We start from the raw sequence: 15,975 nt of genomic DNA, 5'->3' as shown, positions 1-15,975 counted from the left end.
CCATAGGATCTTGGAAAGCACAACTATCTTCTATGGGTATAGTGGCGCGCTTGTGTAGAGTAGAAACCGCCCCCTCGACCTTGGGGACTGTCTGCCATCAGTCCTTTCTGGGGTCGACTATAGGAAAACAATTTTATAAATATGGGGGGAGGTACTAAAGGTATACCGGGCCTGTCCCATTCTTTACTAACAATGTACGCCACCCGCTTGGATATAGGAAAAGCTTCGGGGGGCCCCGGGGCCTCTAAGAACTTTTCCATTTTACATAGTGGTTCTGGAATGACCAGATAATCACAATCATCCAAATTGGATAACACCTCCTTAAGCAGAGCGCGGAGATGTTCCAACTTAAATTTAAAAGTAATCACATCAGGTTCAGCTTGTTGAGAAATGTTTCCTGAATCTGAAATTTCTCCCTCAGACAAAACCTCCCTGGCCCCCTCAGACTGGTGTAGGGGCCCTTCAGGAACCATATCATCAGCGTTCTCATGCTCTACAGAATTTTCTAAAACAGAGCAGTCGCGCTTTCGCTGATAAGTGGGCATATTGGCTAAAATGTTTTTGATAGAATTATCCATTACAGCCGTTAAATGTTGCATAGTAAGGAGTATTGGCGCACTAGATGTACTAGGGGGCCTCCTGTATGGGCAAGACTGGTGTAGACGAAGGAGGGGATGATGCAGTACCATGCTTACTCCCCTCACTTGAGGAATCATCTTGGGCATCATTTTTACTAAATTTTTATATGACATAAAATACATATAGTTAAATGAGAAGGAACCTTGGTTTCCCCACAGTCAGAACACAATCTATCTGGTAGTTCAGACATGTTAAACAGGCATAAACTTGATAACAAAGCACAAAAAACGTTTTAAAATAAAACCGTTACTGTCACTTTAAATTTTAAACTGAACACACTTTATTACTGCAATTGCGAAAAAGTATGAAGGAATTGTTCAAAATTCACCAAAATTTCACCACAGTGTCTCAAAGCCTTAAAAGTATTGCACACCAAATTTGGAAGCTTTAACCCTTAAAATAACGGAACCGGAGCCGTTTTTATATTTAACCCCTTTACAGTCCCTGGAATCTGCTTTGCTGAGACCCAACCAAGCCCAAAGGGGAATACGATACCAAATGATGCCTTCAGAAAGACTTTTCTATGTAACAGAGCTCCACACACATGCAGCTGCATGCCATGCTGTCCTCAAAAACAAGTGCGCCATACCGGCGCGAAAATGAGGCTCTGACTATGATTAGGGAAAGCCCCTAAAGAATAAGGTGTCAAAAACAGTGCCTGCCGATATAATCATATCAAAATACCCAGAATAAATGATTCCTCAAGGCTAAATATGTGTTAATAATGAATCGATTTAGCCCAGAAAAAGTCTACAGTCTTAATAAGCCCTTGTGAAGCCCTTATTTACTATCTTAATAAACATGGCTTACCGGATCCCATAGGGAAAATGACAGCTTCCAGCATTACATCGTCTTGTTAGAATGTGTCATACCTCAAGCAGTAAGAGACTGCACACTGTTCCCCCAACTGAAGTTAATTGCTCTCAACAGTCCTGTGTGGAACAGCCATGGATTTTAGTTACGGTGCTAAAATCATTTTCCTCATACAAACAGAAATCTTCATCTCTTTTCTGTTTCTGAGTAAATAGTACATACCAGCACTATTTTAAAATAACAAACTCTTGATTGAATAATAAAAACTACAGTTAAACACTAAAAAACTCTAAGCCATCTCCGTGGAGATGTTGCCTGTACAACGGCAAAGAGAATGACTGGGGTAGGCGGAGCCTAGGAGGGATCATGTGACCAGCTTTGCTGGGCTCTTTGCCATTTCCTGTTGGGGAAGAGAATATCCCACAAGTAAGGATGACGCCGTGGACCGGACACACCTATGTTGGAGAAATTGCATGCTCTATCTAAATCACAAAAGAAAAAAAATTGGGTTCAGTGTCCCTTTAAAGAAAAAAAAATGGATTTCTTGTTCCCTTTAATAAAAATCAGGGTTTGTATCTGGAGCATTATTTATGATAACTGGCAGAAAAGTTGCTTCAACAATTTTAAAAAATATGACCCTTATTTACTAATAGATTTTTCTGATCTCTGTAATTTTGAAGAAGTAAATAGAAGTAAAGAGAATCTTTCACAAGTATTGAATAAAAACACTCACATACCATCCAATTGTTAAAAAAAAGACAAATTTAAGATTTAAAATGGTTTATAAAAAGAACTATAAATAAGATGAAAATGCTTTCCAACATGCAATGCATAGGCAGTTTATGCCACTTACCCATGTAAGGCACGGTTAACAGTTTTCTCCAAATCATCACTGGTAAATTTGCTGTCTAGATCAAAATCATATTTTCCTTCACAGGCAATTTTTATTAGGTATTTATCTCCTAGCTTAAGCACTGACCGAGTCTGGTTTTTGACGACTGGGTATATCACCTGATTAGTGGAGGTCAGAAATATAATATCAGCTGGTGGCACAACTACGTTATTTTGTGGTGGCTGTGGTGGTTGTGGTGGCTGTGGTGGTTGTGGTGGCTGTAATGGTTGTGTTTCTGGAGGTGGTGGTGGTGGCTCAATAGCTACCTCTTCTGGATGAGGCAGATCATCTGGCTCAGAGACTGGCTCATCTATAGGCTCCGGTGTACTTGAAATTGGTCCAATAGTTTGCCCGCCTTGTGGGAGTTGGGAGTAAGAATGTTCTAAGCAGATTTTGTTTGTTTGATGTGATTTTGCCTTGGAATGAGAACCTGGGCTTTTTTGTGATTTGGGCTTTTTGCGACTTTCTTTAATCACAGCAGGACTGTCCTCTTCATTGCAAGAGTCACTATTGAATTCATATGGATCAACTGCTTGAGCACTCTCTTGTGTCTGTGTAGAAGATGGAGCATCGATGTGCACAGGAGGGTTACAAAAGGATTCTGTATTGCTTACTATAGGATATTCAGAATAACTTACAGGTTTCTCATCTGGAGAAACCCTCTCTCCCAAACCTGCATCCTCTGACACAACACTCACTGTCTGTGTATAAGGGATGTTGGAAGAGTTGTAAGCATTCAGTGCAAGGTCGGCAAGCATATTTAGGGCAAGTGATTCATAGGCGTGTATCCTTTTCTCCAAAACATGGGCATCCTGGATCCCAGGTGGTTTCTCATCGGGCTTAGATGATGACTTTACTTGTCTCGGTTTTTTTATAGTATCAGTAGGTTTTCTGGGTTTTCTTATTTTCTTTGCAATTATTGTAAAACCATCAACCTGGTTCCTAGTTTCAGACACTGTTTTATCCCCAGGCAATTCATCTGGAAAACATTAATGTGTTTAAAATATAATTAAAATAAAAAACAAGCAAGTAATGGATATATGTTATGCTGTTTAAGGAAATGTCCACATTATATTTGGATATGCACATGATATATTAGGCAAAAGGTAAGGAGACAAAAAAAACTACATACAAAAATATCAAGGAGAGGATTCTAGCATATTGCTAAGTAATAGCTAAAGCCTCAAAATAATGACAAATTTAAAACAAATATTAACCTGAGAATAGTATGTAGAAATATATTAAATTATATTAGTTAGGTATTTAAACAGACAAATGTTGCTTTTTAATCTTTATCTTACAGCTAAATATAAATACATATTTCTATATACACAATGAAATTAACACCTAAACTACCTAGTATGCTCACTGCTATTCAAAAGAATATGTTTCCTTTCATGATTGTTGATGCAAAGCTGATAAACAAGACCTCACAGATAAATTAGCTAAATGTATTAACCCAAGCCTCCATGGGAGAAAAGTAGGACAAGTACAATTATCAGAGGTATTTTACAGCAAAAGGAAGCAAAATAAATTATGAATGTATATTCCAATAATGTTTCACTTGCAATAATGAAACATTTTATAAATTATTAAAATGCAGAATGTAATGGTCCTTTAAACCATCCATCACCACAATTATACCAGACTGATTAGTTCAGGATGATTGACAAACTCTGCTCCTGTGTCAGGGTGAAAGGCTGCACAAGCACTTGCTAGGTCAATGATAAATGCAGGCATTACATGCTGCCCCTACTAGCCCCAAATGTGAGCAAACAGGTTCCCTGGCTCTAGGGTTGCCACATTTACCTAAAAAAAAAATATCAGCCATAGGGGAGGGCGGAGCCAAAAGAGGCAGATTTACTCAATGTTGCAAAATTTCCCACCTGTTGTGAACCTTAGTTCCCATTATGCTCAGTCAGTCAAATGTTAGAAACTTTATAACTGTATTCAGTACCTATACATTAGCATGTACAGACACAAGGGGTTATATAGAACACACCCTTATCAAGACACAGCTTCTGGTTTATCTTTTAAATCTTGTGTGAGAAAGAGCAGCCTGCCTTACACCAATATCCCTACTACAGTCCTGCACTGCTCCTGGAAGGCCTTTAGATAACAGAAAGCAATCACTTGACAAAATCTACAACATCTTAGTAGACCTGGGCCATTCACCTTCATAACGTTTTGTTTTGTTTTCAATTTCCTACAAAGTACCCGAAACAACTAACACCATTGCTTGACTTCGGAATCTTAAATGGATCTGAAACTCCAACATTTTATTTCATGATTCAGATAGAGCATATCATTTCAAACACCTTTCCAATTTACTTCTATTATCAAATGATCTTAATTCTTTTGGCATCCTTTGTTGAAGGAGCAGCAATGCATTACTGCAAGATAACTGAACATGTAAGGTGAGTCAATGACAAGAGGCATTTTATGTGCAGCCACAAATCAGAAACTAGCTACCAGTAGAGCATTGATGCTCGTGAGTCTACCTAAGTATGCTTTTCTACAAAAGAGAACAAGAGAACAAAGAAAATTAGATAATAGAAGTAAATAAAAATGTGTGTTTAAAATTGCATGTGAATCATAAAATAACAAAAATGGAGTTTATGTTCCTTTAAGAAAGATAAATGGCACTCACATTTACCACATATGAGCAGGACTTATCTAAAGAACACAAGTAGTGGTAGCCTCCTTAATTTTATTAAAGGGACATGAAACCCACATTTTTTTTTTCCATGATATACATTCTGCAGAAATGTCACCACAAATACATATTAGATGATCTTATAAGAGGAGTTTTAAGAAATTCTGGAAGTCCAAAGTCAAAGTTTTAGCTATTAACTGTTTAATGATCCAAAATACAATATTCCAGTGCAAGAGATTAGGGGAAATAAATAATAATTAAAATACTAATAGGAACCATAAACCTAAAATCAACTTAATTTGTTAGTTCTAAATATATATCATTATATTTTATTTATCAGTGACAATACACAGCAACTAACATATGTATATTCACAGTTAGTGATGGAGGGACATATAATACCCACATACAAGCAGATTAATAAAGTAAAGCTGAAGACCCCCTCCCCCACCCCCCTGGCACCCAAAACATTGCAAGCAGCTCCTTATGCAAATTACCTGAGCTCGGGTGTTCTCTGTCACGACAGCAGAACAGTACCATGTCACGGAATGTCAGAGCCAGGAGGGTAAGAGCAGGACAGGTGTAGACAGCCCTTGTGAGGGGGTGCTCCCCCATGCTCTGTTAGGAACAGTCTCCTGTCTATTCCCCTAACTGGTGTCTGTGTGAACCGTCCAATGCAAAGACTGTGTAATCCCAGGGGATTCCCCTCTTATCTCTACAGAGTCTCTGTCTGGGCAGGAGCTGCTCAGCATTGGGCTATGGCAGAGGGTGTCTCATGAACACAACAGAGAATGAGTGTGAATATTAAACACTTTTTATAACTTTGCAGCCAGAGGTTACATTTAACACATTACTTTTGCATTTGTGGACTGGTGACCTGTAATAAATAATGGCATAGCTCATCTGGCAGTTACTGGGTTAATTCAGTAACCAGTTTGGGAACATTATGTCATATATTTACTATCCACTCTCCGACCCCTCATCTGTCTTAGATTAATGTAGCCCACATTAACTAGCATCATTATGGAGCTTTGACATCACCAGAAGTGCCATTTGCAGCAAAGTCCTTCCTGGTTTGTTCAAGGTTTTGCAGTGACGTTGCAAATAAAAAGTTGCCAAAAAAAAAAACCCGGCTTTTGCATTTCCGGTATTTAACTAATGCCGGCACCTAATCGCCAATTACTGGCTGTGCCGGTAAAATACCGGCTGGGTGGCAACCCTATCTCGGAACCTTCGTTTTGAACTGCACAGTTTCATAAATGGTAGCTAATACTTTAACTGAAGAATAAGCCAAGGACAAGGCCATATGTAAAATTAGGAACCATAGTGCATTTCTTTGCCTTCTAAAGTGAAGCAAAAAATTATATGACATAAAAACAAAATTTATGCTTACCTGATAAATTTATTTCTCTTGTGGTGTATCCAGTTCACGGATTCATCCATTACTTGTGGGATATTCTCCTTCCCAACAGGAAGCTGCAAGAGGATCACCCACAGCAGAGCTGTCTATATAGCTCCTCCCCTAACTGCCACCTCCAATAATTCGACCGAAGACAAGCAAGAGAAAGGAGAAACTATAGGGTGCAGTGGTGACTGTAGTTTAAAAATAAAAAACACCTGCCTTAAAATGACAGGGCGGGCCGTGGACTGGATACACCACAAGAGAAATAAATTTATCAGGTAAGCATAAATTTTGTTTTCTCTTGTAAGGTGTATCCAGTCCACGGATTCATCCATTACTTGTGGGATACCAATACCAAAGCTATATGACACAGATGAAGGGAGGGACAAGGCAGGCGCTTAAACGAAAGGCACCACTGCCTGTAAGCCCTTTCTCCCAAAAATAGCCTCCAAAGAAGCAAAAAGTATCAAATTTGTAGAATTTAGAAAAAGTATGAAGCGAAGACCAAGTCGTCGCCTTACAAATCTGTTCAACAGAAGCCTCATTCTTAAAAGCCCATGTGGAAGCTACCGCTCTAGTGGAATGAGCTGTAATTCTTTCAGGAGGCTGCTAGCCAGCAGTCTTATAAGCTAAGCGTATTATACTTCTTAACCAAAAAGAAAGAAGTTGCCGAAGCCTTTTGGCCTCTCCTCTGTCCAGAGTAGACCACAAACAAAGCAGATGTTTGACGAAAATCCTTCGTAGCTTGTAAATAACATTTTTAAAGCACGAACCACATCAAGATTGTGTAATAGACGTTCCTTCTTTGAAGAAGGATTAGGACATAGTGAAGGAACAACAATCTCCTGATTGACATTTTTATTAGATATCACCTTCGGAAGAAAACCAGGTTTGGTACGTAACACTACCTTATCTGAATGGAAAATGAGATAAGGGGAATCACATTGTAAAGCAGATAACTCCGAAACTCTTCGAGCCGAGGAGATAGCTACTAAAAACAGAACTTTCCAAGACAAAAGTTTAATATCTATGGAATGCAAGGTTCAAACGGAACCCCTTGCAGAACCTCAAGAACTAATTTAAACACCATGGCGAGCAACAGGTTTAAACACAGGCTTGATTCTAACTAAAGCCTGACAAAACGCCTAAACATCTGGATTAAGGTGTCAATGACCGGACTCAGAGAAACCACGCTTTGATAAAAACATAATTTATGCTTACCTGATAAATTTATTTCTCTTGTAGTGTGTTCAGTCCACGGGTCATCCATTACTTATGGGATATATTCTCCTTCCCAACAGGAAGTTGCAAGAGGATCACCCAAGCAGAGCTGCTATATAGCTCCTCCCCTCACATGTCATATCCAGTCATTCGACCGAAACAAGACGAGAAAGGAGAAACTATAGGGTGCAGTGGTGACTGGAGTTTTAATTTAAATTTAGAACTGCCTCAAAAAGACAGGGCGGGCCGTGGACTGAACACACTACAAGAGAAATAAATTTATCAGGTAAGCATAAATTATGTTTTCTCTTGTTAAGTGTGTTCAGTCCACGGGTCATCCATTACTTATGGGATACCAATACCAAAGCTAAAGTACACGGATGATGGGAGGGACAAGGCAGGAACATTAAACAGAAGGAACCACTGCCTGTAGAACCTTTCTCCCAAAAACAGCCTCCGAAGAAGCAAAAGTGTCAAATTTGTAAAATTTTGAAAAGGTATGAAGTGAAGACCAAGTTGCAGCCTTGCAAATCTGTTCAACAGAGGCCTAATTCTTAAAGGCCTAGGTGGAAGCCACAGCTCTAGTGGAATGAGCTGTAATTCTTTCAGGGGGCTGCTGTCCAGCAGTCTCATAGGCTAAACGAATTATGCTACGAAGCCAAAAAGAGAGAGAGGTGGCCGAAGCCTTTTGACCTCTCCTCTGTCCAGAATAAACGACAAACAGAGAAGAAGTTTGCGGAAAATCTTTAGTTGCCTGTAAGTAGAACTTCAGGGCACGGACTACATCCAAATTATGCAAAAGACGTTCCTTCTTTGAAGAAGGATTAGGACATAATGATGGAACAACAATCTCTTGATTGATATTCCTGTTAGAAACTACCTTAGTAAAAACCCAGGTTTAGTACGCAGAACTACCTTGTCTGAATGAAAAATCAGATAAGGAGAATCACAATGTCAGGCAGATAACTCAGAGACTCTTCGAGCCGAGGAAATAGCCATCAAAAACAGAACTTTCCAAGATAACAGCTTAATATCAATGGAATGAAGGGGTTCAAACGGAACACCTTGAAGAACTTTAAGAACTAAGTTTAAGCTCCACGGCGGAGCAACAGTCTTAAACACAGGCTTAATCCTAGCTAAAGCCTGACAAAAAGCCTGAACGTCTGGAACTTCTGCCAGGCGTTTGTGTAAAAGAATAGACAGAGCAGAAATCTGTCCCTTTAACAAACTAGCAGATAAACCCTTTTCTAAACCCTCTTGTAGAAAGACAATATCCTAGAATCCTGACCTTACTCCATGAGTAACTCTTGGATTCACACCAATATAAATATTTACGCCATATCTTATGGTAAATTTTTCTGGTAACTGGTTTCCGAGCCTGTATTAATGCATCAATAACCGACTCCGAGAAACCACGCTTTGATAGAATCAGGCGTTCAATCTCCATGCAGTCAGCCTCAGAGAAATGAGGCTTGGATGGTTGAAAGGACCCTGAATTAGAAGGTCCTGCCTCAGAGGTAGAGACCATGGTGGACAGGACGACATGTCCACTAGGTCTGCATACCAGGTCCTGCGTGCCCACGCAGGCGCTATCAAAATCACTGATGCTCTCTCCTGTTTAATCCTGGCAATCAATCGAGGCAGCAACGGAAACGGAGGAAACACATAAGCCATCTTGAAACCCCAAGGGGCTGCTAGAGCATCTATCAGCACCGCTTCCGGGTCCCTGGATCTGGATCCGCTAACAAGGAAGCTGTGGCGTTCTGGCGAGACGCCATGAGATCCAGTTCTGGTTTGCCCCAACGATGAATCAGTTGAGCAAAGACCTCCGGATGAAGTTCCCACTCCCCCGGATGAAAAGTCTGGCGACTTAGAAAGTCCGCCTCCCAGTTCTCCACTCCTGGGATGTGGATCGCTGACAGGTGGCAAGAGTGAGACTCTGCCCAGCGAATTATCTTGGAGACTTCTAACATCGCTAGGGAACTCCTGGTTCCCCCTTGATGGTTCATGTAAGCCACAGTCGTGATGTTGTCCGACTGAAATCTGATGAACCTCAGTGTTGCCAACTGAGGCCAAGCTAGAAGAGCATTGAATATTGCTCTTAATTCCAGAATATTTATTGGGAGGAGTTTCTCCTCCTGAGTCCACGATCCCTGAGCCTTCAGAGAGTTCCAGACTGCGCCCCAGCCTAGTAGGCTGGCATCTGCTGTTACAATCGTCCAATCTGGCCTGCGAAGAAGTCATTCCTTTGGACAGATGAACCCCAGCGACCAACCACCAGAGAAGAGAATCTCTGGCCTCCTGGTCCAGATTCAGTAGAGGGGACAGATCTGAATAATCCCCATTCCACTGACTTAGCATGCATAATTGCAGCGGTCTGAGATGCAGGCGCGCAAATGGCACTATGTCATTGCCGCGACCATTAAGCCGATTACTTCCATGCACTGAGCTACTGATGGCCTTGGAATTGGAATGAAAGGACACGGCAAGCATTTAGAATCTTTGATAACCTGGACTCCGTCAGGTAAATCTTCATCACTACAGAATCTATCAGAGTCCCTAGAAAAGGAACCCTTGTGAGTGGTAACAGAGAACTCTTTTCCACGTTCACTTTCCACCCATGCGACTTCAGAAATGCAAGAACTATCTCTGTATGAGACTTTGCATTTTGAAAACTCGACGCTTGTATCAGAATGTCGTCTAGGTACGGAGCCACCGCTATGCCTCGCGGTCTTAGTACCGCCAGAAGTGAGCCCAGAACCTTTGTAAAAATTCTCGGGGCCGTAGCTAACCCGAAGGGAAGAGCTACAAACTGGTAATGCCTGTCTAGAAAGGCAAACCTTAGGTACCGATAATGGTCTTTGTTGAATCGGTATGTGAAGGGTAGGCATCCTTTAAGTCCACTGTGGTTCATATACTGACCCTCTTGGATCATGGGTAGGATGGTTCGAATAGTTTCCATTTTGAACGATGGAACCCTTAGGAACTTGTTTAAGATCTTTAGGTCCAAGATTGGTCCTGAAGGTTCCCTCTTTTTTGGGAACCACAAACAGATTTGAGTAAAATCCTTGCCCTTGTCCGTTCGCGGAACTGGATGGATCACTCCCATTACTAAGAGGGTCTTGTACACATGTGCAGAAATGCCTCTTTCTTTATTAGGTTTGTTGATAACCTTGACAGATGAAATCTCCCTTGTGGAGGAGAAGCTTTGAAGTCCAGAAGGTATCCCTGAGATATGATCTCCAACGTCCAGGGATCCTGGACATCTCTTGCCCAAGCCTGGGCGAAGAGAGGAGAGTCTGCCCCCCACTAGATCCGTTTCCGGATTAGGGGGCCCTTCCTTCATGCTGTCTTAGGGGCAGAAGTAGGCTTTCTGGCCTGCTGTGCCCTTGTTCCAGGACTGGTTGCTTTTCCAACCCTGTCTGTAACGAGCAGACAGTCCCTTCCTGTTTTGGAGCGGAGGAAGTTGATGCTGCTCCTGCCTTGAAATTATGAAAGGCACGAAAATTAGACTGTTGGCCTTTGATTTGGCCCTATCCTGAGGAAGGGAGTGACCCTTACCTCCAGTAATGTCAGCAATAATTTCTTTCAAGCCGGGCCCGAATAAGGTTTGCCCTTTGAAAGGAATATTAAGCAATTTAGATTTAGAAGTCACATCTGCTGACCAGGATTTAAGCCATAGCGCTCTGCGCGCCTGGATGGCAAAACCGGAGTTCTTAGCCGTTAGTTTGGTTAATGCAGCAACGGCGTCCGAAACAAATGCAGTTAGCTAGCTTAAGTGCTTTAAGCTTGTTCATGATCTCATCCAATGGTGCTGTGCGAATAGCCTCTTCTAGAGACTCAAACCAGAAAGCCGCCGCAGCAGTGACGGGCGCAATTGCATGCAAGGGGCTGTAATATAAAACCTTGTTGAACAAACATTTTTCTAAGGTAACCTCTCTAATTTTTTATCCATGGATCTGAGAAAGCACAACTATCCTCCACCGGGATAGTGGTGCGCTTAGCGAAAGTAGAAACTGCTCCTCCACCTTAGGGACCGTCTGCCATAAGTCTCGTGTGGTAGCGTCTATTGGGAACATTTTTCTAAATATCGGAGGAGGGGAAAAGGGCACACCGGGTCTATCCCACTCCTTGCTAATAATCTCTGTAAGCCTTTTAGGGTATAGGGTAAAACGTCAGTACACACCAGCACCGCATAATATTTATCCAGCCTACATAACTTCTCTGGGGATTGCGACCGTGTCACAATCATTCAGAGCCGCTAACCACCTCCCCTAGCAATACACGGAAGTTCTCAAGCTTAAATTTAAAATTTGGATCAGATCCGTCACCCACAGAAATGAAGCTCTCCGTCCCTCATCGGTTCTGCAAATTGTGACACAGTATCAGACATGGCTCTCGTGTCATCAGCGCGCTCTGTCCCTTAACCCAGAGCTATCGCGCTTGCCTCTTAACTCAGGCAAATTAGATAATACTTTCATAACATTAGCCATAATCTTGCTAAGTGATATGGTAAGGGCCTTGATGTACTTGGCGCCACAACATCACGCACCTCCTGAGCGGGAGGCGGCAGGTACTGACACCGTGAGGCGAGTTAGGCGGGCATAAACTTCCCCCCTCGATGTCTGGTGATAATTTCTTTACCGGTAAAGACTGACCTTTATTTAAAGTAATATCAAATACAATTGGTACACATATTTCTATTGGGCTCCACATTGGCTTTTAAACATAATGAACAAGCAGATTCATCTGTATCAGACATGTTTAAACAGACTAGCAATGAGGCTAGCAAGCTTGGAAATTACTTTCAGAAAATTTTCAAGCAAAGTAAAAACGCTGCTGCGCTTTTAAAAAACACCAAAAAAACAATTACAGTTGAAATAACAATGAACTAATTCAGTTATAGCAACCAAATCTTTACATTAAATGTATGAAATTAGCAGAGGATTGCACCCACTAGCAAAAGGATGATTAACCCCTTAATACCCAAAAAACGGATAATCAATTTAACAGTTAACGTTTTTAATCACAGTCAAACACACTGTCACAGGTCTGCTGTGACTGATTACCTCCCTCAAATATAAATTTTGAAGACCCCTGAGCTCTCTGGAGAAGTCCTGGATCAAGGAGGAAGAAACAGGAAGACTATGATTGAATTTTAACTGCGCAACAAGGCGCTAACAAAAAGCCCCTCCCACTCATATTACAACAGTGGGAGACCAGCTACAACGGTTTCTATGCAGAAAATACGTTAGCCATGTGGAAAAAATCATGCCCCAAGAGATTTATCACCAAAGTACCTCACAAAACGATTAACATGCCAGTAAACGTTTTAAAAAACAACATTTCAGATGTTGTGTAAAGTTATCACTAAGCCTGCTACCAGTCGCTTCTACTGCAGTTAAGGCTCATACATTATTTCAGTATTAACAGTACTTTTTCAGTCAAATTCTATTCCCTAGAAAATAACTCTACTGTGCATACATTTACCAGCCTGATACCAGTCGCTACTACTGCATTTTAGGCTGTACTTACATCATATGGGTATCGGCAGTGTTTTCTTAGTCAATTCCATTCCTAGAAAATATTTTACTGCACATACCGCATGCTATTCCCTTTTCTGAAGTTACCCCACTCCTCAGAATGTGCGAGAACAGCCAGTGGATCTTAGTTACGTCTGCTAAGATCATAGAAAACGCAGGCAGATTCTTCTTCTAAATACTGCCTGAGAGAAAAAACAGCACACTCCGGTGCCATTTAAAATAACAAACTTTTAATTGAAGAATAATTAAGTAAAAAACTCCAACTCCTCTCACGACCTCCTTCTTTGTTGAGATTTGCAAGAGAATGACTGGATATGACATGTGAGGGGAGGAGCTATATAGCAGCTCTGCTTGGGTGATCCTCTTGCAACTTCCTGTTGGGAAGGAGAATATATCCCATAAGTAATGGATGACCCGTGGACTGAACACACTTAACAAGAGAAATCAAGCGTTCAATCTCCAAGCAGTCAGACGCAGAGAAATTAGATTTGGATGGTTGAACGGACCCTGAAGTAGAAGGTCCCGCCTCAGCGGCAGAGTCCATGGTGGAAGGGATGATATGTCCACCAGATCTGCATACCAAGTCCTGCGTGGCCATGCAGCTGCTATCAAAATCACAGAAGCTCTCTCCTGCTTGATCTTGGCAATCAGACGAGGGAGCAGAGGAAACGGTGGAAACACATAAGCCAGGTTGAAGGACCAAGGCGCTGCTAGAGCATCTATCAGCGCTGCCTTGGGATCCCTGGACCTGGATCCGCAACAAGGAAGCTTGGCGTTCTGACGAGACGCCATGAGATCCAGTTCTGGTTTGCCCCAAAGTTGAATCAACTGTGCAAATACCTCCGGATGGAGTTCCCACTCCCCCGGATGAAAAGTCTGTCGACTTAGAAAATCCGCCTCCCAGTTCTCTACTCCTGGGATATGGATAGCTGATAGATGGCAAGAGTGAACCTCTGCCCATAGAATTATTTTTGAAACCTCAAACATTGCTAGGGAACTCCTTGTTCCCCCTTGATGGTTGATGTAGGCTACAGTCGTGATATTGTCAGACTGAAATCTGATGAATCTGGCCGCAGCAAGCTGAGGCCAAGCTTGAAGAGCATTGAATATCGCTCTTAGTTCCAGAATGTTTATCAGAAGGAGCGCCTCCTCCTGAGTCCATGAGTCCTGAGCCTTCAGGGAGTTCCAGACTGCACCCCAGCCCAGAAGGCTGGCATCTGTCGTTACTATTGTCCAATCTGGCCTGCGGAAGGTCATACCCTTGGACAGATGGACCCGAGATAGCCACCAGAGAAGAGAATCCCTGGTCTCTTGATCCAGATTTAGTAGAGGGGACAAATCTGTGTAATCCCCATTCCACTGACTGAGCATGCAAAGTTGCAGCGGTCTGAGATGTAGGCGGGCAAACGGCACTATGTCCATTGCCGCTACCATTAAGCCGATTACTTCCATACACTGAGCCACTGAAGGGCGAGAAGTAGAATAAAGAACACGGCAGGAATTTAGAAGTTTTGACAACCTGGCCTCTGTCAGGTAAATCTTCATTTCTACAGAATCTATCAGAGTTCCTAGGAAGGAAACTCTTGTGAGAGGGGATAGAGAACTCTTTTCTTCGTTCACCTTCCACTCATGAGACCTCAGGAATGCCAGAAAAATGTCCGTATGGGACCTGGCGATTTGAAAATTCGACGCCTCTATCAGAATGTCGTCTAGGTAAGGGGCTACTGCTATACCCCGCGGCCTTAGGACCGCTAGGAGTGATCCTAGAACTTTCGTAAAGATTATTTGTGCCGTAGCTAACCCAAAGGGAAGAGCCACAAACTGGTAATGCCTGTCTAGGAAGGCGAACCTGAGAAACCGATAATGATCTCTGTGTATCGGAATGTGAAGATAAGCATCCTTTAAGTCCATGGTAGTCATATATTGACCCTCCTGGATCAAAGGTAGGATGGTTCGAATAGTCTCCATCTTTAAAGGATGGGACCCTGAGAAATTTGTTTAGGATCTTGAGATCTAAGATTGGTCTGAAAGTTCCCTCTTTCTTGGGAACTACAAACAGATTTGAATAGAAGCCTTGCCTCTGTTCCTCCTTTGGAACTGGGTGGATCACTCCCATAACTAGGAGGTCTTGAACACAATGTAAGAATGCCTCTCTCTTTATCTGTTTTGCAGATAATTGTGAGAGATGATCCTTTATGTTGTTTTAGAGGCAGCAGCAGGTTTTTTGGCCTGCTTTCCTTTGTTCCAAGCCTGGTTAGGTCTCCAGACCGGCTTGGACTGGGCAAAATTTCCCTCTTGTTTTGTATCAGAGGAAGTTGAAGCTGCGCCACTCTTGAAGTTTCGAAAGGAACGAAAATTAGTCTGTTTGGTCCTTAATTTGTTGGACCTATCCTGAGGAAGGGCGTGACCTTTTCCTCCAGTAATATCAGAAATGATCTCCTTCAGTCCAGGCCCGAATAGGGTCTGCCCCTTGAAGGGAATGTTGAGAAGCTTAGACTTTAAAGTAACGTCAGCTGACCAGGATTTGAGCCATAGCGCCCTACGCGCCTGAATAGCAAAACCTGAGTTTTTAGCCGTTAGCTTGGTTAAATGAACAACGGCGTCAGAAACAAATGAATTGGCTAGCTTAAGAGCTTTAAGCTTGTCAAGGATATCATCCAACGGGGTTTCTACCTGTAGAGCCTCTTCTAGAGACTCAAACCAGAAGGCCGCAGCAGCAGTGACTGGGGCAATGCATGCAAGGGGCTGGAGAATAAAACCTTGTTGAATAAAAATTTTCTTAAGGTAACCCTCTAATTTTTTGTCCATT

The 15,975-nt window shown here is 42.1% G+C and overlaps 1 protein-coding gene across 1 annotated transcript in view; it reads right to left on the bottom strand.

Annotated features, from left to right (window-relative positions):
* TASOR2 (transcription activation suppressor family member 2) overlaps nucleotides 1-15,975 on the bottom strand; it is a 76,131-nt gene that overhangs the window by 51,080 nt on the left and 9,076 nt on the right. The window contains exon 5 of the mRNA XM_053719159.1: nucleotides 2,306-3,323. Within this exon, the coding sequence (XP_053575134.1) occupies nucleotides 2,306-3,323 (1,018 nt within the window). The remainder of the gene's footprint in view (nucleotides 1-2,305; nucleotides 3,324-15,975) is intronic.

Source organism: Bombina bombina, chromosome 6 (genome assembly GCF_027579735.1).
Source record: "Bombina bombina isolate aBomBom1 chromosome 6, aBomBom1.pri, whole genome shotgun sequence".
In the NCBI taxonomy this organism is placed as follows: Eukaryota; Metazoa; Chordata; class Amphibia; order Anura; family Bombinatoridae; genus Bombina; species Bombina bombina.
The sequence above is the reverse complement of the archived record's forward strand: the minus strand, read 5'-3'. Positions and strand labels throughout refer to the sequence as shown.